We start from the raw sequence: 25467 nt of genomic DNA, 5'->3' as shown, positions 1-25467 counted from the left end.
TAATGAAACTCTAAGAAAAACTTTGGATACTGATATATGAGTGACATTCCTGGTTGGTGATGGACAGCAATGTGCTGGGAAGGTGATGTGTCCTGAGGACATGGAAGCTTTGCCTTTGGGACCATCACATATCTCACTATATCTCTCTCTCCTTTGGGCCAGTACTGATCTGTCTCTTTCATAATAAAACTTTGATTGCAACTATAGTGCTTTTCTGAGTTCTAAGAGACATTCTAGTGAATAACTGAACATGAAGGGGAGTGGAGACACTTAAATTTGTAGCCAGTTGGTCAGAAGTATGGGTGGTTTGGGGCCCTCCTTAACTTGTGGCAGGTGTCTGAAATGAAGGCGGTTATGCCGGAACTGTGTTCTTCACCTGTGTAACTGGACCTAAGGTAGTCACTGTCAGAAGGACACTGCACCCACCTACTTTAGAGTTCTCTACAGTCCTGTTTGAAGAGCAATTTAAATCATAGAGCTGCAAATTCAACAGGAAAAGAGGAGAGTAACACTTGTAACAGAATATATAGCTCTTAGATCACTCACATTTCCACAGTGATCTCCATTTAGAGGTGGAATCAAAGGAGGGCCGGGAATGGCCAAGCCCCAATTCTATCCTTAGTTTTTTATAACTCTCTACCACCCAACTACCCATCCTCTGCATCTCAAATCATGCATGTATCTGCAAACAGGGCCACGGGGAAAGAAGAACATGTGGTCAACAATAAGTGACCACTGGCTTGCTGAACCACCACTCCTGCCAAAGCTTTGATTCCTAAGCCAGAATCGAAACAAAAGTCTTCCTAAATATGAAAAAGCATAGATCAATAGCATCACCTGAGGGAGTCTGGCCACTTGTCCCTCGCAATTCTGTTTAGCAGCTTCCGGAATGATCTAAAGAGTTCCACTTTGCTGATTTGGGATCTGTTTGGAAAAAGAAGGCAAAGGTGATTTATTAAGCATTTAGTTTGTTCCAAGCACCTATTGAAGATGCCAGGCTTCACATGGTGTTTAGGTTTCAAGGTTCCAGAGCCCCTCATTTTCACTGGTACTTGGTAGAGAGAAAATCTAGACCTGGCTGTCTGATTGGGTTGAGGTACAAAAATGAGTCTAACCTTAACAAATGTCATCAGCAGTGGAAGCATTAAAGTGACAAGCCCAAACAGGTACCCTGAAGTGCAATTACTAAATTTTGCCCTAGGATATCTATAAGACACTTCTGGCTACCTCCTTTCAAGGGAGCTGGTCCCTATGGGTTTACAAGAAATGGAAAGCTTTGTTTCAGAGACCTGAGTGCTGCTCCCTGTGTGAACTGCTATTATAAAATCCACTTGGATGAGCCACCTGAGGCAGAATCCCCGGACTCCTGCCATGGGCATCCTAGGCCTTTGAGGCCAAGCGTTTGCTCCTAAACAACAAAGGTGGAGGGCATGGTTTGGAATACTTAAGGAAGTGAGTGTTGAATCTTTATGAGCCTGCCCAGGCCTTCGTGGTTTCTGCTCATCCATGCCAGACGTGGCCTTGGTTGTATGTGTTGCCTTCTTTTCCCTCATGTACACAAGTCATGAGCTGCATCTAGAAATTGGGAAATGCTGTGTATACCAACAACGTGCAGTCTCACTTTTACATACCACACTCTGCATTATCCTAGCAGATTGTACCCTCAGCTTGGACACAGTGACCATGACTGGTATATGTGAAATAGGGAATTGTATAGTTCACACAAAATCTCCCTTACCTCGCTGGAACCTAGCCTACTTTAGGAATTACTGCTTAAAGAGGAATGCTGAGCCCTCAAACACTGTTCTCCCAAGGTCTTAGCTGGAGTGGCTGCTGGCACTCAAGAAGATGAGGCTACTTTAGCACGGAAACAAAGCAAAAATTAATGGAACTCTTATGAACAAATTAAAGAAAAAGAATATAATTATGGATGGCCAGACACGGTGGCTCATGCTTGTAATCCCAGCACTTTGGGAGGCTGAGGTGAGCAGATCACCTAAGGTAAGGAGTTTGAGATTAGCCTGTCTAATATGGTGAAACCCTGTCTCTACCAAAAATACAAAAATTAGCCAGGAATGGTGGTGCATGCCTGTAATGACAGCTACTCAGGAGACTGAAGCACGACAATCACTTGAACCCGGGAGGCAGAGGTTGCAGTGAGCCGAAACTGTGCCAGTGCCCATCAGCCTGGGTGACAGAGTGAGACTCTGTCTCAAAAAAAAAAAAAAAAAAAAATACATGCACACACACACACACACACACACACACAATTATGGGGAAAATATATGCAAAGAAAACATTTGGTAAAATTCAACATCCTCTGAGTTATTAAAAATCTTTTGGCAAACTAAGACTCAGAAAGAGTACTTAAATTTATAAAGGGCAACTATAAAAACCTATAGCAAATATATGTCCTTAAAATCAGGAATAGGACAAGGGTACTTGCTATCACTGCTTTTATTCAACATTATGCAGAAGGTTCTGGCAAAAAGGACAGAAAGAAATGAAAAACAAAAATCAAGTCATCCTTTGCAGATGATTTTGATATTGTCAGTTCTAGTCAATACGGTAATACAAGAGAAATAAATAAAAGGAATGAAAGGGCCGGGTGCGGTGGCTCAAGCCTGTAATCCCAGCACTTTGGGAGGCCGAGGCGGGTGGATCACGAGGTCGAGAGATCGAGACCATCCTGGTCAACGTGGTGAAACCCCGTCTCTACTAAAAATACAAAAAACTAGCTGGGCATGGTGGCGTGTGCCTGTAATCCCAGCTACTCAGGAGGCTGAGGCAGGAGAATTGCCTGAACCCAGGAGGCGGAGGTTGCGGTGAGCCAAGATCGTGCCATTGCACTCCAGCCTGGGTAACAAGAGCGAAACCCTCTCTCAAAAAAAAAAAAAAAAAAAAAAAAAAAAGGAATGAAAGATTGGAAAGAAACACTGCAGAAACCCTACAGGTTTGAACTGTGTGGGGCCACTTACACATAGATTTTCTTCTGCCTCTGCAAGTCCTGAAATAGCAAGACCAAACCCTCTTCTTTCTCTTCCTTAGCTTACTCAACATGAAGATGATGAGGATAATTAATAAATATAGTTATATATTTTCTGTTCCTTATGATTTTCTTTCTTTCCTCTTTTTTTTTTTTTTTTTTTTTTTTGAGACAGACTCTCACTCTGTGGCCCAGGCTGGAGTGCAATGGCGTGATCTTGGCTCACTGCAACCTCTATCTCCCAGATTCAAGCAGTTCTCTTGCCTTGGCCTCCCAAGTAGCCAGGATTACAGGCATGCACCACCATGCCTGGCTAATTTTTATGTTTTTAGTATAGACAGGTTTTGCCATGTTCATCAGGCTGGTCCTGAACTCCTGATCTCAGGTAATCTGCCCAGCTGAGCCTCGCGAAGTGCTGGGATTACAGAGGAGACCCACCATGCCTGGCCTATTCCTTATGATTTTCTTTTTTTTTTTTTTTGAGACGGAGTTTCGCTCTTGTTACCCAGGCTGGAGTGCAATGGTGCGATCTTGGCTCACCACAACCTCCGCCTCCTGGGTTCAGGCAATTCTCCTGCCTCAGCCTCCTGAGTAGCTGGGATTACAGGCACGCGCCACCATGCCCAGCTAATTTGTTGTATTTTAGTAGAGACGGCGTTTCACCATGTTGACCAGGATAGTCTCGATCTCTTGACCTTGTGATTCACCCGCCTCGGCCTCCCAAGGTGCTGGGATTACAGGCTTGAGCCACCGTGCCCAGCCTCCTTATGATTTTCTTAATAACATTTTCTTTAGTTTACTTTATTGTAAGAACACATCAACAGTCAATTAACACATTATATATGTTATATATATTATTCAACCTATATAATGTGTGTTATATGTGTTAATTGACTGTTGATGTCAAGGCTTCTGGTCAATAATAGGCTATTAGTAGTTATGTTTTTAGAGAGCCAAAAGTTATATGCAGATTTTTGACTGCAAGGGGGGTTGGCACCACTAACAGCCACATTGTTCAAAGCTGTATTTGTGTATGATGATCTATATTTAAAAACTCCCCAAAGAATTCCCAGATAAATTGGTAGAATTATTATTCTCTTAGGTTTTTCTTGTTGTGGTTGTTGCTGTTGTTTGTTTTTTAGAGACGGGATCTCATTTGGTTGCCCAGCCTGGTCTGGAACTCCTGGCTTCAAGCAATCCTCCACCTCAGCCTCCCAAAGTGCTGGGATTACAGGAGTAGAATTATTATTGTAATGATAATGGTAAGATTACTGTTTTTATCTAGCAACCAACAATAACTGCCACAAAGAGGAACAAAAGCTTAATTGCAACAACTTAATTCATGGCCCTGTGCAATCCCCTCCCATACTGAAGGGCCGATCTGAATAACCATTAAGATATTACAGACAGACTGTGGCTTCTAAGGCTAGGTCATAAAAGGCACTGTGGCTTCTGCTTTGTTCACTTGGATTGCCTGTTCTGGGAAAAGCCAGCCACCATGTCGTGAAGCTGAATACTCTGGTAGCTTTGGGGAGAGGCCCTTACTATAAGGAACTGAAACCTCCTGCCAACAGCTGACACTGACCTGTCAGCCATGCAAGGGAACCATTTTGGAACTAGATCCTTCAACCCCAGTTAAGTCTTCAGATGACTGCAGTTCTGGCTGCCATAATGGACTGCAACCTCATAAACTGCTGGGCCAGAATTACCTAGCTAAGCTCCTCCTAAATTCCAGACCCACATAAACTGTGTGAAATAAAAAATGTTTGCTGTTGTTTTAAGCTGTTATTTTGGTGGTAATTTGTTATATAGAAACAGACAACTAATATACATTGAAGGAATAAATCTAATTTAAGATGTGAAAGATTTATATAAAGAAAGCTATAAAACTTATTGAAATATATGTAAGAAGACCTCAATAAGTGAACACTCAAAACTACTAGTTATAAGTCGGGGGCATAATTGCCAATTTGGCACCACTATTATAGAGAGATATACCATATTCCTGGTTTGGAAGAGAATATTGAAAGATGCCAATTGTACTAGTGTGTTCTCACACTGCTATAAAGAAATATTTAATACTTGAGACTAGTTTTTTTAAAAAAGGAGTTTAATGGGCTCACAGTTCTATAGTTTGTACAGGAGGCATACTGGCTTCTGGGGAGGCCTCAGGAAACTTACAATCATGGTGGAAGGTGAAAGAGAAGCAAGCATGTCTTATGTAGCCAGAGCAGGAGGAAGAGGGTGAGTGGGGAGATGATACAAACTTTTAAACAACCAGATCTTGTATGAACTCACTCACTATACAGTACAAGAGGGGATGGTGCTAAATCATTCTTGAGAACTCCAACCCCATGATCCAGTCACCTCTCAAGACACCCCTCCTCCAACACTGGGGATTACAATTGGAAATGAGATTTGGGTGGCGCACAGTTCCAAATCATTGTCACCAATTATCTTCAAACTGATCTTTAAAGGTCCAAGAACAGCCAAGACACTCTTGAAAGATATGGCAGGGGGATGTGACCTAACAGAGTCATGGTTCCTTTTGGCAGAGAGAATTACATTCTTAGATATTAGGTTCTTCCTGGTGAAACATTGGGACAAGCTCAACAAAACCACGACAGAAATTCGGAGAGGTGATAATTTTGAGCCAGAAAGCAGTGGTCGTTGAGCTGGGCTTTTCAGGCAAAAGTAGGTATACACTCAGCAAAGAGCATCTCATTTCTCAGCAAAGCAGCAGATGGAAACCACAGTCAGTGGGTGGGGCCCCTGTGAGGAGCTGCAAGGCTGTAACTGACAACAGAGACAGAGCTCAGCAGGAAACATGTGGTCTCTGTCCCTCAGCTGCTCTATTCACACATCCTCATCTATGGCTTAGAGTTGGTCTCTTGAGAAATGTAAAAGGTGGCCTCAAATCAGGAAGCCCCTTGGCGAAAAAACTGATTCAAAAGTCTCTACTCCCAACAGTTTTATAAATATTATTCAATGCAAGCATCTAGGTTGCCAAGAGACTGGCAGCGTCTTCTGTCTAGGCCATTTGAACCCTGGTAGGCAGTGGCTGTGAAGAAGAAAACCTTTTTAAAAAAAGCCTAAAAAGGATGTATGTAAGTTGGGTCTTGTCATGATTATTTGTTTTGAGGCAGGCAAATAAGCATGTCAAAAAAAACAAAAAAACAAAAAAACCAAAAAACCAAAAACCCACAAACCAAACCAAGTGATATGGTTTGGCTCTGTGTCCCCACCCAAATCTCAGGTCGAATTATAATTCCCATTGTTGGGGGAGGTACCTAGTGGAAGGTGATGGGATCATGGGGGCGGATTTCTCCCTTGCTGTTCTCATATGATAGTGAATGAGTTTTCATGAGATCTGGTTGTTTCAACATGTGTAGCACTTCCCCTTATGCTTTCTCTCTCTCCTGCTGCCATGTGAAGATGTGCCTGCTTCCCATTTGCCTTTCCACCATGATTATGCTTCCTGAGGCCTCCCCAGCCATAACTCCTGTACAGCCTGTGTGTCAATTAAACCTCTTTTCTTTATAAATTACAGTCTCAGGTAGTTCTTTGTAGCAGTGTGAAAAGGGACTAATACACCAAGTGAATCTGCGAAAATAATTACAGATACAACTTTTGTAAGGGCATGATAAAGAAATGGAAAAGCAACTTAAGAGTAAAAAAGAAAAAAATCTATACATTGTGGGAATTCTACATTCTACACCAGTCACACTGGTGGAAGCTGAACCCAGAGGAAATGCCTTTGTGGAGAGGCCACTCCCCCGAGGCCCTTCCTATCTTAGGCTATTCCAAACCACCTCTAGCTCATTGCAGGGGATAGAGAGAAGACAGGGAGGACAAGATTGGCCAAGCATATAGAAAGAGACACAGGCCAGGCACAGTGGCTCACAGCAGTAATCCCAGCACTTTGGGAGGTTGAGGCAGGAGAATTGTTTGAGCTCAGGAGTTTGAGATCAGCCTGGGCAATATAGTGAGAACCTGTCTCCAAAAAATAAAAAATAAAAAAATAAAAACAACAACAAAAAGAGACACATCCATAGAGTGCATGATCCTCCAGGGATAAAATCTGAGTCTCATGTCCAGCAGCCCACAAAGCCTGCACTTTGGCAAAAGCTAATCTAAGGAGGCAAAGTCCTGTTTTCAGGGACCCTTTTTGCCAGTCTAGTCACTGTGGAGCTTCACAAATGATTCTTGGGTTCCAACCCTGACGTACTAATCCAGAATTGCTAGGGATGAAGCCCAAGAAAGTGTTATGCATTATTTATAAACAATTTCTGCAGGGGTAACAATAGTCTTTCCAAAATATGGTGCTGGGACAACTGAATATCCACATGCAAAAGAATGAAGGTGGAGTCCTTCCTCATACCACAAAGAAAATTTAACTCAAAAATGGATCAAAGTCCTAAACATAAGAGCTAAAACTAAAAAACTATTAGAAGAAAATATGGAGTAACTCTATGTGACCTTGTATTAGTCAATGGTTTCTTAGGTATGCCACCAAAAGCACAATGAACCAAATAAAATACATTAATTTGACTTTATCAAAATTGAAAACTTTTGTGCTTTAAAGGACATTATCAAAAAGTGAAAAGATAACCAAGAGAACCAGAAAAAATATCTGCAAATCATATACATGATAAAAGAAGAATATCCAGAATACATAAAGGAATCTTGCAACTCCTCAATAAAAAGGCAAATAAACCAAATAACAAAACGGGCAAGGAATCCCAACAGTTATTTCCCCAAAGTAGAGAGACAGATGGATAGTTAAGTACATAAAAAGATGCTCAACATCGTTTGTAATTAGGGAAATGCAAATCAAGACTATAATGAGGCAGGGTGAGGTGACTCATGCCTGTAATCTCAGCATTTTGAAAGGCTGAGGCAGGTGGATCACTTGAGGCCAGGAGTTTGAGATAAGCCTGGCCAACACCCGGTCTCTACCAAAAATACAAGAATTAGCCGGGTGTGATGCTGCATGCCTGTAATCCCAGCTACTAGGGAGGCCGAGGCAAGAGAATCCCTTGAACCTAGCAGACAAACGTTGCAGTGAGCTGAAACAGTACCACTGCACTCCAGCCTGGGTGATAGAGTAAGACTCCATCTCAAAAAAAAAAGACTGGCCAGGTGCAGTGGCTCATGCCTATAATCCCAGCACTTTGGGGGGCTGAGGCAGGTGGATCACAAGGTCAAGAGATCAAGACCATCCTGGTCAACATGGTGAAACCCCGTCTCTACTAAAAATACAAAAATTAGCTGGGCATGGTGGCGCGTGCCTGGAGTCCCAGCTACTCAGGAGGCTGAGGTGGGAGAAATGCTTCTTGAACCCAGAAGGTAGAGGTTGTGGTGAGCCGAGATTGCGCCATTGCACTCCAGCCTGGGTAACAAGAGCAAAACTCAGTCTCAAAAAAAAAAAAAAAAAAAAGAGATACCAATTCATACCCCCTAAAATGACTACAATAAAAAAGACAGTAACAAGTGTTGTAAAGGATGCAGGGTAATTGGAACTCTCATACATTGCTGGTAAAATGCAAAATGGTACAGCTGCTACGGAAAACAATTATCATATGGAACCAGTAATATCACTCTTAGATATATCCAAGAATATACATATGGCCACGCAAAAAATAGTACATGAAATATTCATAGTTCTGCATAGCAGCACTATTCATGATAGCCAAAGACTGCAACAACCCAAATGTCCATCCATGAATGAATGGACAAACAAAATGTGGCATATCCACACAATGGAATATTATTCAAGTCATAAACAGAAATGAAACACTGATACAGGCTACCTCATGGATGCACCTCCAAAACACTATGCTAAGTCAAAGAAGCCAGATACAAAAGGTCATATACTGTATGATTCCAACGATACAAAATGTCCAGAATAGCGAATCCATGGAGACAAGAAGTAAATTAAGTAAATCAGAGGTTTCCAGGGGTTGAGTAGAGGGAGGGATAGGTAGTGACTGCTAATGGGTATGGCTGTTCTTTTTAGGGTAATCAAAATGTTCTAGAATTAGACAGCGGTAAAGTATGAGTTCACAGCTACCATCTCCTCCTGCCCCAATACGCTGTACCTTGCCTGAAGGCTTCCGACTGTTTTCTTTGTTGTTCCCTGTGGAAAGCCACCGGCAGTAACATCCAATGGCTGCTCAGGAACTGCACTCCAGCTGATGGCTATGAAAAGATAAGATTCTAGGGTTAAAACTGTTCAATTTCCTGTAAATGTCAGAAGTATTTTAATAAAAATATTTCTCTGACTCTACAGACCCATGAGAACTCAATATGATATCAGAGACAATGACTACTACTTTGGTGCTTGGCCGCCAGGATGCTATAGTCTAAGTGGTCCATAATTCATTATTAGTATGATAGCTAACAATCACTGAGCACTGATTATTTGCTGGAGACAAGTAAATGGATTAAAAATAATTTCTCATTGAATCTTCCTAATAACCCTGATAAATAATATTCTTCTAATCTGAAGACTAAGAAACTGAAGCCAAGGGAGGGTAAGTAACTTGCCAGGGGTCACAAGAGCATAAACCTGATCCAGTATAGGTGTCTCCAAAGCCCATACTACTGACCTCTAGAGCAGTGAACTGCCTTCCTACGCTGGGAGGATGCAGACCCTCTGAGGCCACTCTAGGTTAGGGGAGCAGTTACTCCAGGACAGGTCTAACCTGGGTCTCTTACCTGCCCCACAAGGAACAAGTCGACCTGGGCTGTCAGCCCATTTTGCCTGTACTGCACAGCGGCTCTGTTCAAATAGTAAATCTGACTGCAGTATTTTTAGTTCTTGAACTCCAAAACCTTTTGGTAAAGCCGATAAATTCTGACACCTAAATGTAAGGGAAAATTCATTCAGTTTAGGTGCATGCCTAGAGAAAACAGTATCTAGGATTGTGGCTCACATCATCACCCCTGAGCCTTACCAGGTGTGGAGATTTGTTTATTTATTGGGGCAGGGGACAAGTCAGTGTTCCCAAATATAATCAAGACTGTAAGAACCTCATGGCTGGAAGAAGATCCTTCTCTCTCACTCTGAAGGGATAACTGAGAATCAAGTCAACACCCTTCAGGAATGTAACACCAAACTCCATTCCTGATACAGGCTTTGAGAAACTTGAAAAGTTTAAGCATAAACATTAAAGTGTTAGCACCTGCTTCCTGGGGAATCCTTGAAACACACCAAAACCCAAAATTATCCGATAATATAAAAGCTTCATATTTTCTCTTGTGTCTTTGAACAAACTAGATGCTAATATGATGCTAGTCTAGAGTGAAGCAGATAGCAACTGCAAGTACCAGAACAGGAAAAACAGAAAACATCCTGGGTACAGTGCCTAGTGTTGACTTTTTCTTTTTTAAAAAACCATCTTTAGGCCAGGCGCGGTGGCTCAAGCCTGTAATCCCAGCACTTTGGGAGGCCGAGGTGGGTGGGTCACGAGGTCCAGAAATCGAGACCATTCTGGTCAACATGGTGAAACCCCGTCTCTACTAAAAATACAAAAAATTAGCTGGGCATGGTGGCACGTGCCTGTAATCCCAGCTACTCAGGAGGCTGAGGCAGGAGAATTGCCTGAACCCAGGAGGCGGAGGTTGCGGTGAGCCGAGATCACGCCATTGCACTCTAGCCTGGGTAACAAGAGTGAAACTCCATCTCAAAAAAAAAAACAAACCATCTTTACAGGGATATAGTTCACATACCATAAACTTTATCCATTTAAAGTGGATAATTCAATTGTTTTTAATATATTCATAGAACTGCACAACTATCATGGTAATGTAATTTCAGGAATTTTCATCACTCCAAAAAGAAATCTTGTACCTACTGGCATTCACTCTCTATTCCCTGGTTATCACTGAATTTTTTTTTTTCTTTTTGAAACAGGGTCACTGTTGCTCAGGCTGGAGTACAGCTGCATGATCTCGGCTCACAGCAACCTCTTCCCCCAGGTCTCAAGTGATCCTCCCACCTCCGCCTCCCAAGTAGCTGAGACTATAGGCATGCCTAATTTTTTAATTCTTTTTTTTTTTTGAGACAGACTCTAGTTGTCGCCAGGTTGGAGTACAATGGCATGATCTCAGCTCACTGCAACCTCTGCCTCTTGGGTTCAAGTGATTCAACTGCCTTAGCCTCCCAAGTAACTAGGATTATAGGCGCACGCCACCACGCCTGGCTAATTTTTGCATTTTTTTTTTTTTTTTTTTGAGACGGAGTTTTCGCTCTCGTTACCCAGGCTGGAGTGCAATGGTGCGATCTCGGCTCACCGCAAGCCCTGCCTCCTGGGTTCAGGCAATTCTCCTGCCTCAGCCTCCTGAGTAGCTGGGATTACAGGCACGCGCCACCATGCCCAGCTAGTTTTTGAATTTTTAGTAGAGACGGGGTTTCACCATGTTGACCAGGATGGTTTCGATCTCTTGACCTTGTGATCCACCCGCCTCGGCCTCCCAAAGTGCTGGGATTACAGGCATGAGCCACCGTGCCCGGCCAATTTTTGTATTTTTAGTAGAGATGGGGTTTCACTGTGTTGGCCAGTCGGGTCTTGAACTCCTGACCTTGAGATCCATCCACCTCAGCCCAGTGCTGGGATTACAAACAAGAGCCACTGCACCTGGCCTAATTTTTAATTTTTTTGCAGAGATGGGGTTGCCATATTGCTCAGGCTTGTCTTGAACTCCTGGGCTGAAGCAATCCTTCCACTCCAGCATCCCATAGTGCTGGCACTACAGGTGTGAAGCACAGCATTTAGCCCCTGGTAACCACTAAACTATTATCTGCCTTTATGGATTTGCCTGTTCTAGATGTTTCACATAAATATAACTGCAATATGCAATTTCTCTCACTAGGCATGATATTTTCAAGTTCATCCACGTTGTAGCATTTATCAGTACTTAGTTCTTTTTATGGCTGAATTATACTCCATTGTATGGATATATCACATTTGATTTATCCATTCATCCCCTGATGCATATTTGTCTCACTTTTTGACTACACAAAATAATGCTGCTGTGAACATTTATGTACAGGTTTTTGTTATATATATAATTTTTTTTTTGAGACAGGGCCTGACTCTACTGCCTAGAATGGAGTAAAGTGGTGCAATCACGATTCACTGCAGCCTCAGCCTTCTTTGGCTCTGGTGATCCTCCCACATCAGCTCCCCATGCAGCTGGGACTACAAGTGTGTGCCACCACACGTGGCTAAGTTTTGTATTTTTTGTAGACACAGCGTTTCCTCATGTTGCTTAGGCTGGTCTTGAATTCCTGGACTCAAGCAATCTGCCTGACTTGGCCTCCCAAGATGCTAGGATTATAGGTGTGAGCTACTGTACCTGGCCTACTTGTGTGAATGTATGCTTTCATTTCTCTTGGGTTTACCTAGGAGTGGAATTGCTGGGTCACATCTTGACCTACACATCCGATATGGACCCACAATGCTTGCCCTGGCCATGGTTTCGCCCTGCCCTCATTTACTATAACATTAACTGAGTTTGGCTGCCTCCTTTAGGGAGACCATACTTCAGTGATCACCCTTTGTCTTTTAACTTTAGACAAATTAAAACTAATGTTTAGGGCTGGGTGAGGTGGCTTACACCTATAATCCCAACATTTTGGCAGGCCAAGGTAGGAGAACTGCTGAAGTCCAGGAGTTCAAGACCAGCCTGGGTAACCCAACAACACCTGTCTCTACAAAAACAAAAACATAAAAATCAGCCAAGTGTGGTGACTTGTGCCTATAATACTAGCTATTTGAGAGGTTGAGGCAGCAGGATCACTTGAGCCCAGGAACTGGAGGCTGTAGTGAACTATGATTGTACCACTGTACTTCAGCCTAGGTGAGACCCAGTGAAACCTTGTCTCTACAAAAAAATTCTGAAAACCCCAAACTAATGTTTAGGGTTAAAAAACATATATATATAATGGCAATGTATGTACACTGTAGAAAATTAAATATATAGTAAAAACAAAGAAGAAAAAACCACCCATAATACTACAACTCAGATTATTAATAATATCTTGGTGCTCATCCTCTTACAATCTTTCCCATGTGTATATGTACTTTAAGACCAAAATTGGCTTTTTGTCTTCTAAACTGTTCTTTAAACACTATGAACATATTTCCACATTAAATATTCATCAATATTATTATTTTATTTGAGACAGGGTCTGTCACCCAGGCTGGAGTGCAGTGGAGCGATCTTGGCTTACTGCAGCTTCAATCTTCCCAGGCTCAGGTGACCCTCCCATCTCAGCCTCCCTATTAGCTAGGACTATAAGTTCGTGCCACCACACCTGGCTAGTTTTTCTATTTTTTGTAGAGATGGGGTTTCCCAATTTTACCTAGGCTGGTCTAGAACTTCTGGGCTCAAGCAATCTGCCCGCCTCGAACTCCCAAAGTGCTGGGATTACAGATGTGAGCCGCCGTACCCAGCCATTCATCAATATTATTTTTAACAACACAAAAAAATCACTTAATTTCCTATTACTGGGCATTTCAGTTGTTTATTTTTTATTTTTTTAAAAATTATTATATACAAAGCTAAATGTTCGAATACTTCAGTTATTTCCTTAAGATAAATTCCTGGAAGAGGAACTGCTGGATCAAAAGGTAAGGAAGTTCTTAATGCTCTTAGGCCCTACTGGCAGACTGCCCCTTGGAATGACTGTTCCAATCGAGCCCTCCCTACCCTCTCACCTTCCAATCAGTGCTCTCTGCATGGCTTCCTGGCTGTATGGGCACTTCCCAATGACCACTGCTGATAGGTAGATGGGCTCTTCCAGGAAGTGCATCAAAAGTGCCCCCTGGCATCCGAGAACATTCCATCGGGCCATCTTGTCACTGCAGGACATGGAGCGAGTTCTGTCTCCACGGCCAGGCTTCACTCGGAGCAGCCCCACCTGGTGAAATGCAGCACCAGGCTTCCCAGAGTCTCCAGCTTCTCCAGGGACACATTTGGCTCCAGTTCTATAAACGTCTATTACTTTGGCACTATCAGGGGCTATTCTGGTGACAGCAGCCAGTTCTTCTACAGTGAGATTACAGCTGTTGATGCCTGGTGAGACTGGGTCACCTTCCTGCTTACCAAGACTGTGACGGTGAGCTGCTCCGTTTGTGACCTCCTTGGCAGCAGTACCAGGCTCAAGCCTCACCTTTTTGGTTACAGGACTGCCAAGGTCTTCACATTTTCTCTCATATCCAGGAGACTCCAAGTTACTACTGGCTTCTACTGATGAGTTATTGGCCCAATCTCTGATGACAGGACAGCAAGGCTGATCTTCAAACTCAAGCATCGGAATGATGGAGGCATCCCCACCTGCAGAGAATAAACCACCACCTTAAACAAATGGTTCTCAAAGTGAGGTCCCTGGACCAACCACAGTGGGATCTCTTGAAAATTCATCAGAAATGCAAACTCTTGGGACCCACAGCAGACCTGCTCAATCAGAAACTCTGGAGGCAGGGCCCAGCAGTGTTTTTTGTTTGTTTGTTTGTTTGTTTTTGAGATGGAGTCTCACCCTGCCCCCCTGGCTGAAGTGCAGTGGTGTGATCTCGGCTCACTACAACCTCTGCCTCCCAGGTACAAGCGATTCCCCTGTCTCAGCCTCCCAAGTGTCTGAGACTACAGGCACATGCCACCACACCCAGCTAATTTTTGTATTTTTAATAAAAACAGCATTTCACCATGTTGGCCAGGATGGAATTTTGTTGTTGTTGCTAATGGATGAGACGTTTTGGTGTTTCCCAGGCTGGCCTCGAACGTGTAGCCTGGCCTCTTCGAGTGCCAGAACAACAGGACTGAGCCACTGCGGCCCCAGTAGTGTGTTTTTAATAAGCTCTCCAGGTGATTCTGATGCGAGGTCAAGTTTCAGAACAACTGCCTTAATGTATTCTCCTAGCTGACCTGAGATGAGTTAAGAGCACATGCACAAATTTCCCTAATAAGAATTCTATGCGGCTCTTGTTGAGGCCTATCCTAGACTCAGTGAGCTGGAATTTCTGAAGAAGAGTATGAAAAGTGGAGTATTTTAACAAAGATCTGAGGTAGTTTTTATCACTAGGAAGTTTTGGAAACACTGGTTTAGACCAGGGTTGTTTCTCAACCACTGTACTAATGACTTTTTTTTTTTTTTTTTTGAGACTGAGTTTTACTCTGTTGCTCAGGCTGGAGGGCAGTGCCATGACCTCGGTTCACTGCAACCTCTGCACCTGGGTTCAAGTGACTCTTCTGCCTCAGCCTCCCCAGTAGCTGGGATTACAGGTGCCTGCCACCATGCCTGGCTAATTTTTGTAGTTTTAGTAGAGATGGGGTTTCACCATCTTGGCCAGTCTTAAACTCCTGATCTCATGATCCACCTGCCTTGGCCTCCCAAAGTGCTAGGATTACAAGCATGAGGCAAAAAGCCCGGCCCACATTTTTTTTTTAGATGGAGTCTGGCTCTGTCACCCAGGCTGGAGTGCTGTGGTACGATCTTGGCTCTCTACAACCTCTGCCTCCTGGGTCCAAGAGATTCTCCTGCCTTAGCCTCCCGAGTAGCTGAGATTACAGGTGCATATCACCACACTTGGCTAATTTTTGTATTTTTAGTAGAGATGAGGTTTCACAATGTTGGCCAGGCTGGTCTTGTACTCCTGAGCTCCAGTGATTGGCTTGCCTTAGCAACCCAAAGTGCTGGGATTACAGGTGTGAGCCACCATGCCTGGCCACTAATGACACTCTGAACTGTATCACTCTTTGCTGTGGGGACTGTCCTGTAAATTATAGAATATTTAGCAGTGGCCGGGCATGGTGGCTCAAGCCTGTAATCCCAGCACTTTGGGAGGCCGAGGCGGGTGGATCATGAGGTCAACAGATCGAGACCATCCTGGTCAACGTGATGAAACCCTGTCTCTACTAAAAATACAAAAAATTAGCTGGGTATGGTGGTGCATGCCTGTAATCCCAGCTACTCAGGAGGCTGAGGCAGGAGAATTGCCTGAACCCAGGAGGCAGAGGTTGTGATGAGCCGAGATCGCGCCATTGCACTCCAGCCTGGGTAACAAGAGCGAAACTCCATCTCAAAAAAAAAAAAAAAAAAAAAGAATATTTAGCAGTATACCTGGGCTCTACCCACTAGATGCCAATAGCACTACCAATCCCAGTATGAAAAAGAAGAATGTGGCCAGGCGCGGTGGCTCACACCTGTAATCCCAGCACTTTATGAGGCTGAGGTGGGTGGATCACCTGAGGTCAGAAGTTCATGACAAGCCTGGCTACATGATGAAACCCAATTTCTACTAAAAATGCAAAAAATTAGCCGGGCATGATGGTGCACACCTGTAATCCCAACTACTTGGGAGGCTGAGGCAGGAGAATCACTTGAACCTGGGAGGTGGAGGTTGCAGTGAGCCGAGATTGCGCCATTGCCTTCCAGCTTGGCAACAAGAGCAAAACTCTATCTCAAATAATAATAATAAAAAAGAAGAATGTGTCCAGATGTATCCAAAAGTCTCTTGGGGAGTGAAACTTCCCAAGTTGAGAACCACTGGCTTAGAATGAACAAGGTTTCACAAGTGCATTTTGTGGAATGCTATTCCATAAGATGCTTTGGAAAACAAAAGTGGGTGGTTTATTTCATAGCTGAAATTTGGCAAACACTGCTCAAAATTTCCCCTTCTTGGAGATTTTATGATGCATGGCCCCACAGTAAAGACTCTAAAGTAAATTACACACCTAGTTAAAACCATTGTTTCCAAAATTTCCAGTGTTTTGCTGGTTTAGAGATTTCTGAACTCCTCTGTCCTTATAGGAAACCAAAGAAAACCAGAGGTCAGTAAGAAGCACAGCTCTCCCTTGAGAAAGGAAAGATTTCTTCAAACACTAACCTAATGAGTGTTGCTTTTCTAAAGTGTATAAATAATACATTTGAAATCTTTATAACCCAAGAGTAGGAAACACAAGAGATACAGAAGTGGAAATATATCTGGAGAGGTTGGCTAGCTGACTTCCAGAGGCCTCACAAAGGCACAGTGACTTTGGAGAACTCACCAGGGTCCATATCCCACTTTGCAGGCTTGGAGATTTGATCATGACGGAATGCCTGAACACGAGAGCCTGACTCATGCTAATAAAACTCCTAAGTAAGATCCTGAAGTAGCTAACCCAGCCAGCACATTATTAATTAGCCATAGGAAGTAAATGCCAAGGGAGCCAGAAAGTCACATTCTCTAGGTAATGTTCTTTCTCTCTGCAGACAAACCACGGGAGACATCACGTCTTAAAAGATTACCAGCGGCTGGGCGCGGTGGCTCATGCCTGTAATCCCAGCACTTTGGGAGGCTGAGGCGGGTGGATCACGAGGTCAAGAGATTGAGACCATCCCGGTCAACATTGTGAAACTTCGTCTCTACTAAAAATACAAAAATTAGCTGGGCATGGTGGTGCATGCCTGTAGTCCCAGCTACTCCGGAGGCTGAGGCAGGAGAATTGCTTGAACCAGGAGGCGGAGGTTGCAGTGAGCCGAGATGGCACCATTGCACTCCAGCCTGGATAACAAGAGTGAAACTCCGTCTCAAAAAAAAAAAGATTACCAGCAAAATTTCCAGAAGATTTTAAGATGAACAGAGGGTTGCCAACTTCTTATTTCATTAAGTAAGATCTTTAAAAATCTCAGTTACCGGCTGGGCACAGTGGCTCATACTGTAATCCCAGCACTTTGGGAGGCTGAGGCAGGTGAATCAGTTGAGGTCAGGCGTTTGAGACCAGCCTGGCCAATATGGTGAAACTCCGTCTCTACTAAAATTTTTAAAAAATTAGCTGGGCGTGGTGATGTGCGCCTGTAATCCCAGGTACTTGGGAGGCCAAGGCAGGAGAATAGCCAGAACCTGGGAGGTGGAGGTTGCAGTGAGTTGAGATCGAGAAGAAAAAAAAAAATTTCAATCACCATCACTTAAAAAAAGAAAACTCCCATATCCTTTAAAGTGAAAGAAATTAGTTATGCAAAATTCACTACACAATCTTGAACTTTCTTGGTTTATTCATGGACTGTTCTCACAGATCAGCACCTGTTTGTAGACCACTCACTTATGGCGTTAAATTAGACTAATTTTGTATTTTTAGTAGAGACAAGTTTTCTCCATGTTGGTCAGGCTGGTCTTCAACTCCCGATCTCAGGTGATCCACCTGCCTTGGCCTTCCAAAATGCTAGTATTACAGGCGTGAGCCACCGTGCCTGGCCAGTAGAAGTTCTTTTCAACTTTTAAAAAAGAAAAACAAAAGATATAAATGACTCCACATCCCCCCCACCACGTCTTCCTATCTTATGCAACCACAGTACCTGAACATACCCTTATAACCCTGCAAAATTTACCCTAACTGTGACTGTCTTCATTCCCTAAAAGACTCTACGAAGGTAAGCAATGTGTTAGTCTTACTCACTTCTGTATACTCAGCATGTCAAATTGTACCTCACAAATAGTAGAAAGTATCTGTTCAATGACTGAATAAATTAAATGAGTTTCAGGATAAATTACCATAGGACTTCTAAGCCCCATGTTGGCTTCACATTTGTGGGGTTTCAGCCTTATGCTCCTAATCCTGATTCTGAGAATTGATTATGAGTGGGACTCTACACCCCTTGCCTCTGCCTTCTCTTTAGATGAAACCTTTAGAAGTGATTGGGTACACTGGCCTGTCATAAAAAGGCACTGTCACTACTTGTGGCTACTTCAGTAGTTAGTGATTTTTAGGAAAAACCTATCTATGGATAACACAAACATAAGGAAGTAGTCCATGTAACATTAACCAAAGGCTTGAATATACTTACAGGGTGTATGGCTGGAAAAAAACACAAAAATGAGGTCTGGTCTGAGTTTCCACAGTCCTTTTTGAGTTCCTGGGACAAAGATACTATCCTCTTTCAGGGTGGCTGCCAACTGGAGTTGATGGAGAAGATACCTGTGAGTTGCAAGATGTAATTAGGATGAACAAGCAACCTCCGTGGTAAAGAGAAAGCCTCTGGTTGGGTGATTACTAAGACAGCATTACTGGTTACTGTAGACTAATGGGACTGGCAGGGATTGGGAATTAGGAGAATGCTCTAGACCAGTGATTCTCAAAGTGTGGTCCCTGCACCAGCAGCATCAGCATCACCTGGGAATTTGTTAGCCCTCCAGTTTGAACTGGCCTCAGTGGCTCCTATCTGTAACCCTAGCTATTTGGGAGACTGAGGCAGGAGGACTGCTTGAACCCAGGAGTTTGAGACTGTAGTGAGCTATGATTGTGCCACTGCACTTCAGCTTGGGTGACAGCATGAGACCCTATTTTTTTGTTAGAAAAAAAAAAAACACAAAAGAAGAAACCCAATTTCTCAGGTTCAACCCTAGATGTGCTGAATCAGAATCTCTGTGGTGGGCTCAGCAATCCAGGTTTTAACAAGCCCTCCAGGTTCTCCTGATGCATATCAAATTTGAGAACCACTAGTCCAGTCCAGGCACATGACTCATGCCTGTAATTGAGGAGGTGGAGGCAGGAGGATCCCTTGAGCCCAGGAATTCAAGACCAGTGTGGGTAGCATAGTGAGACCCTGTGTCTAAAATAAAAAACAGAAAAAGTTAGCTGGGGGTGGTGGTGTGTACCTGTAACCCCAGCTACTCAGGAGGCTGAGATGGGAGGCTTGCTTGAGCCCCAGGAAGCCAAGGCTGCAATAAGCTGAGATCACATAACTGCACTCTAGCCTAGGTGACAGAGCAAGACCCTGTCTCAAGGAAAAAAAAGAGAGAACGACTAGCCTAGACCACATTGCTACTCAAAGTGTAGTTTACAGACTGATTTAATCTCTATTTGGGAGCTAATTAGAAATATAAATTCTGGGACTCCCATCCCAGCCCTGAACCATACTCTCTGGGGATGTGGCTTTACCTTTGGAAACTCCTTCTGGCTATGACCTCAGCATGGCTATCATTGAGGATGTCTCCTGTGACAAAGATAGGACACCAAGTGAAGACATACGGAAGCTGGAGAGGCTCTGGTTCCTAGAAGCAGAACACAATAGTCCTACCAGCACCCAGGATGGTCATGTAGCACCTGGAAAGTTTTGCCAGAAGGTACCACAATCATGAATAACAATACCTTTATTGCAGGGTTTCTCAAACCAGCACTGTAGACATTTTGGGCCAGAAAATTCTTTGCTGTGGGGGGGTCTAACCCATACTTTGTAGACTGTTTACTAGAAGTATTCCTGACCTAGAAGTATTCCTGACCTCTACCCATGAGATGCCACTAGCACCTCTCCCCGATTTGTGACAACTAAAAATGTCTCCAGACATTGCCAAATGTCCTCTGGGGTACAAATCACCCCCAGTCAAGAATCACTAATTTATAGAAAAATCTTATTTGGAGAACAGGGTTCCAGATCTTTTATACAGAGGTATCATACTTGTGCTCATGGTGATACAATTCCATCTATTCTAATCCACAGTGGTCCTGGAAAAGCTTCCTCATATACAGGAGGTTAAGGCAAGGAGAATGGTGGAAGCCAACTCAAAGAAAAACCTGCTAGCTAGAAGAAGAGGTAAAGATCCTGGATCTTGGCCAGGCACTCAGTGGTTCATGCCTGTAATCCCAGCACTTTGGGAGGCCAAGGCAGGAGGATCGCTTGAGATCAGGAGTTTGAGACCAGCCTGAGCAACATAGTGAGACTGTCTCTACAAAATAAAAATGAAAAAAATGATCTGGGCATAGTGGTGCATACCTGTAGTCTAGCTACTCAGGAGGCTGAAGCGAGAGGATCACTTGAGCCCAGGAGTTCAAGGCTACAGGGAGCTATGACGGTGCCACTGTATTCCAGTGAGACCCTGTCTCTTAAAAAAAAACAACCAACAAACAAAAAACTCCAGATCTCTAAGGAATTTTCATATTCTTGGTGAGGCCCAAAGCTTCCTGTAATTCAAGATTGCTGGCCGGGTCCCGTGGCTCACGCCTATAATCCCAGCACTTAGGGAGGCTTAGGCGAGGGGATTAACTGAGGTCAGGAGTTCAAGACCAGCCTGGCCAACATGGTGAAACCCCATCTCTACAAAAATACAAAAATTAGCCAGGCATGATGGTGGATGCCTGTAATCTCAGTTACTTGGGAGTCTGAGGCAGGAGAATGGCTTAAACCTGGTAAGGGAAGGTTGGAGTGAGCTGAGATTGAGCCATCTGCACTCCAGCCTGGGGGACAGAACAAGACGGTCTCAAAAAAAAAAGACTGCTTTCTAGGGCTTCAGCAGCCACTCAAGCTGCATCCTCTACCTGCTATAGAATCTCAAAGCCTTCCACACCTAATGTGGAACAGCTAAGCCTAAGAAATCTGTGGTTTGAGCATGAAAATACTGGCTAGCTTTCAGTTATTCAGAAAGCATGCTCCTAGAGGCCTCTGCTTTGATGGTGGATTTCCATTCTTGAAGTGAGCACTGTCTTTCCAACTGGACTGGCAGTCAGTGGGAAACAGTGCCATGCACCTCAACTGATACGGCCCCGCTTCCCTGACAAGGAGAGTAAAACACGGGCACTGGTTTCCAAAGCTAAATCTTACTCCCACCCGTGCTTACCGCTCTTCCTCATTTTGGACTGGCCTATGCATTTTGTTCCTGTACCCATTGAGACAACTTCCTTTGTCACTGTGGGGAAAAAACAAATCGTGTGAGTTCTGAGAAACGAAATGTTCCCCAGTGCTCAGGTGTAATCAGCCTGCACACTCCTCCAGGGGATTCCCAGAGGCCCACTCAACCAAGGGCTGCCGCTCTCGCACGGCGTCTCCGCCATTAGAGATACTGCGCCACCTAGTGGATGACAAGCACACACCCAACGCTGCAGTTCACACCCTACTCAAAGCTGTTGCTGCACAGTACAGCAATGTATAATTTTACCATCTCCGGCAGTGAGGAGCGTTCCAAGGAGAAAACGTCTCACCTTGCACCGGCTCATCATGGGTGTCGCAGCCCTGGTCAGGTGGAAATTGTATCTTCACCACAGCTGCCAATAATGTCCATTCGTGGTTTGGCTCAGGCTTCCCCTTCTTGGGCAGCCTGCTCCCATAGTGCTCATAGCACAGCTGAGCAATCTCATCTGCGGTCCACATGGTCTGAGCTGGTGCTAAGACCCTGATCAAAAACCACAATCATTAGAAGTGCAGAAAGGAGATCAGTGCATGATGCTACAGCCTCACAGCCATGCTTCAAGTCTTTCAAATATAGCCCAACTGCAGTCAGACCGTTGCTTCTCTATCTGGAACTCTATGGATCATTTTCTCCTATTGTGTCCCTGCCCCTTTTCATCTTTAATGAAAGATCATAGAACCCCAAATTCTACCAATTCCCCGAACTATTCTATTTCTTCAAGTTTTTCTTTTTTAATGTTAGATATCTGACTCTTGTTACCCAGGCTGGAGTGCAATGGCACGATCTCGGCTCACCGCAACCTCCGCGTCCTGGGTTCAGGCAATTCTCCTGCCTCAGCCTCCTGAGTAGCTGGGATTACAGGCACGCACCACCATGCCCAGCTAGTTTTTTGTATTTTTAGTAGAGACGGGGTTTCACCATGTTGACCAGGATGGTCTCGATCTCTCGACCTCGTGATCCACCCGCCTCAGCCTCCCAAAGTGCTGGGATTACAGGCGTGAGCCACCGTGCCCGGCTTTTTTTTTTTTTTTTTTGAGACAGAGTTTCGCTCTTGTTACCCAGGCTGGAGTGCAATGGTGCGATCTCGGCTCACCGCAACCTCCGCCTTCTGGGTTCAGGCAATTCTCCTGCCTCAGCCTTCTGAGTAGCTGGGATTACAGGCACGCGCCACCATGCCCAGCTAATTTTTTGCACCTTTAGTAGAGATGGGGTTTCACCATGTTGACCAGGATGGTCTCGATCTCTTGACCTCATGATCCACCCGCCTCGGCCTCCCAAAGTGCTGGGATTACAGGCTTAAGCCACCGTGCCCGGCCAGATATCTGACACATTTCTAAAGAGTATGAATCCTCTACTCAACTTTAAAGGACGTAAGAGGGAACTGTCCTCACTACTCCAATTTTTTTTTTTTAATTAATTAACTAATTCTCTACTCTCCAGCTGCTCAAGCATTTCTAACTACTACAATTTTCATTGGAAACAGCACATGAAGGGTTGCAGACTCACTTGCTTTGGGCAGACTCTCACTGTGTAAAGTTTACCTTTCTGGATACATGTTCTTATCTGTTCCCTTTTTCGAGGCATTTTATTTTTCTCTTCTTTCCCTTACAGCAGAGTGGTTCTCTACCGCCCTCTAGTAACTCCCTACTGAGACGTTTCTCAGCAGTTAAGCGTTCTCACAGAGCTGTACTTAAGGGTGTGTGTGGGCTTTGGATTCACCCTTTCTGGGTTCTAATTTTGACTTTGCCACAAATGATGCTGAATAGACTACTTAACCTTGTTGTGTCTGTTTCCGCATCTGTCAAAATAGGAATAACAGTATCTAACTTATTTAGACTATTAAGATTAAATAATACTTAGGGATATTGTGAGGATTAAATAATACTTTTAAAAAGCAATTGCTATAATGTTGAGGATAGTTAAGGTCAACTGTGATTACTATTGTAAGAAATAACATTTGATGATTTTCCTGGTTAATTTGCCTTGAGCTATTTTGTGGTGGGGGTGGAAGGGGGAGGGCTGTAATGGGCATAAGAAGACATGAAGAAAAAAAAATCATCAAGCAGATTCCTAGAATACTTTGCTGGGAGATGTCTCACTCTTGGCTCTATCAGTGCTCACTAGGTACATCCTGACCCCACTTGGACTCAATTATACAAAAAGCTTCTTAGTAGATGAGCTTGTATGGTGATAGACATAGCTAAGCATTGTAAAACAAAACTGAAGGCTGGGTGCGGTGGCTCAAGTTGGTACTTTGAGAGGGAGGCTGAGGCAGGTGGATTACCTGAGGTCAGGAGTTTGAAACCAGCCTGCCCAACATGGTGAAACCGTTTCTACTGAAAATGCAAAAATTAGTAGGGCATGGCAGTGCATGCCTGTAGTCCCAGCTACTCAGGAGGCCGAGGCAGGAGATCACTTGAACCTGGGAGGTGGAGGTTGCAGTGAGCCAAGATTGTGCCACTGCACTCCAGCCTGGGTGACAGAGTAAGACTGTCTCTCTCTCTCACACACACACAGGAAAAAACAAAAAACTGGAAAACAAAAAAAGCTTTCCTGAGCCGCAGTGCATGTTGCTTTTGAAAGATGTATTGCTGGTCATGAGCCATGGCTCATGCCTGTAATCCCAGCACTTTGGGAGGCCGAAGCGGGTGGGATCACCTGAGGTTGGGAGTTCAAGACCAGCCTGGCCAACATGTCGAAACACCATCTCTACTAAAAAAATTCAAAAATTGAGCCTGGCATGGTGGCGTGCCTATAATCCCAGCTGCTTGGGAGGCTGAAGCAAGAGAATCGCTTGAATCCTCGAGTTGGAGGTTGCAGTGAGCCAAGATTGTGCCACTGCACTCCAGCCTGGGTGACAAAGTGGGACTCCGTCTCAAAAAAAAAAAAAAAAAAAGTATTGCTATGAGTCCCTCTGCATCACAATGTGCAGGCTTGCTACTGTGAATGATAATGGTAAATCAGCCCACAGCGATTTAAAGCAACCATCTGCAAGAAAAAAACATTGTGCTTTAGAGTCAGAGGGCCAGAATAAGTCTTGTTAAAAAAAGAAAGCATAGGAGATCCTAGAATCCTCATTTGGAAGGGGCTCATTTCTCATTTCTAGAGAAGCATCACAAGGCAGGATATTTTATAAAGACCACCTTGCCATCGACCTGAAATTAAACCAGAGACGCAATTCACAAACCTCAATAGCTAAGGCAGGTAGAACTTGCCAGAAGAAACAATGACTCCCTAAGATGAAGCAGCCCAGAACGACATCATCTCATTCAGGTAGTTGAGTCTGGGTGAGCATGCACAATTGTTGAAATGAATAAATGTTGTGCTACACGGGATCCATTATAATTCGAGTCTACACCCCCTCCTACATCCTGAAAAACCTGAAGAACTTCTTAGCTGAAAATAACAGCTCAAACAGGCATTTATTTGCCCACAAACCGAATCTCTCAACAGTTGCAACAAGCTAAAAAACTGACTTCCTTTCCAAAGAAAAGGAAATCGGCTGCCAGGGTAGAAAAGCCTTTAGCGATGCTCGGAGGAAGGGACTCCTGCCTAGCACTGGCTCCCTTCCTAAATACTCCCGGAAGCAGAGCCCCTTCCCGGCAATGCAGAAGGCGGGGTGGGACCTCGAGCCGGCCAGTTACAGGACGGGAGGCGCCAGGCAAGGCACTGAGGCCGCGCAGTGGGAACAGCGTGGGCGCCTGTCCCACTGGGTCCTGCGGGCTACTGGGCCAGAGGCCCCGCGCCCGTCCGCAGCAAGAGCTCTCCAAGTGCCAGGTGCTGACAGGTCCTGGCATGGAGCGCCTTCTC

General features: G+C 44.2%; 1 protein-coding gene across 16 annotated transcripts in view; it reads right to left on the bottom strand.

The window, feature by feature from the left end:
• Positions 1-25467, bottom strand: part of ADAT1 (adenosine deaminase tRNA specific 1) — a 116963-nt gene that overhangs the window by 90766 nt on the left and 730 nt on the right. For 13 of the 16 annotated variants that reach the window (XR_012518941.1, XR_012518942.1, XR_012518937.1 and 10 more), the window contains exons 2-9: positions 21950-22140; positions 21589-21657; positions 19916-19970; positions 18822-18952; positions 13714-14332; positions 9707-9852; positions 9088-9187; positions 838-924 (exon numbers count right to left, since the gene is read on the bottom strand). Coding sequence is in view for 1 of the 16 variants with exons in the window: in XM_010332590.3 (XP_010330892.2) it covers positions 838-924; positions 9088-9187; positions 9707-9852; positions 13714-14332; positions 18822-18952; positions 19916-19970; positions 21589-21657; positions 21950-22140 (1398 nt within the window). In the remaining 15 variants the exon portion in view is untranslated. Of the gene's footprint in view, positions 1-837; positions 925-9087; positions 9188-9706; positions 9853-13713; positions 14333-18821; positions 18953-19915; positions 19971-21588; positions 21658-21949; positions 22141-24844; positions 25464-25467 lie in introns of those variants that run through there. The other 3 variants (XR_012518939.1, XR_012518940.1, XR_012518943.1) reach the window with 3 other exon arrangements.

Source organism: Saimiri boliviensis, chromosome 1, assembly GCF_048565385.1.
Source record: "Saimiri boliviensis isolate mSaiBol1 chromosome 1, mSaiBol1.pri, whole genome shotgun sequence".
NCBI classification, from domain to species: Eukaryota; Metazoa; Chordata; class Mammalia; order Primates; family Cebidae; genus Saimiri; species Saimiri boliviensis.
This window is presented reverse-complemented; position numbering and strand designations above follow the sequence as displayed.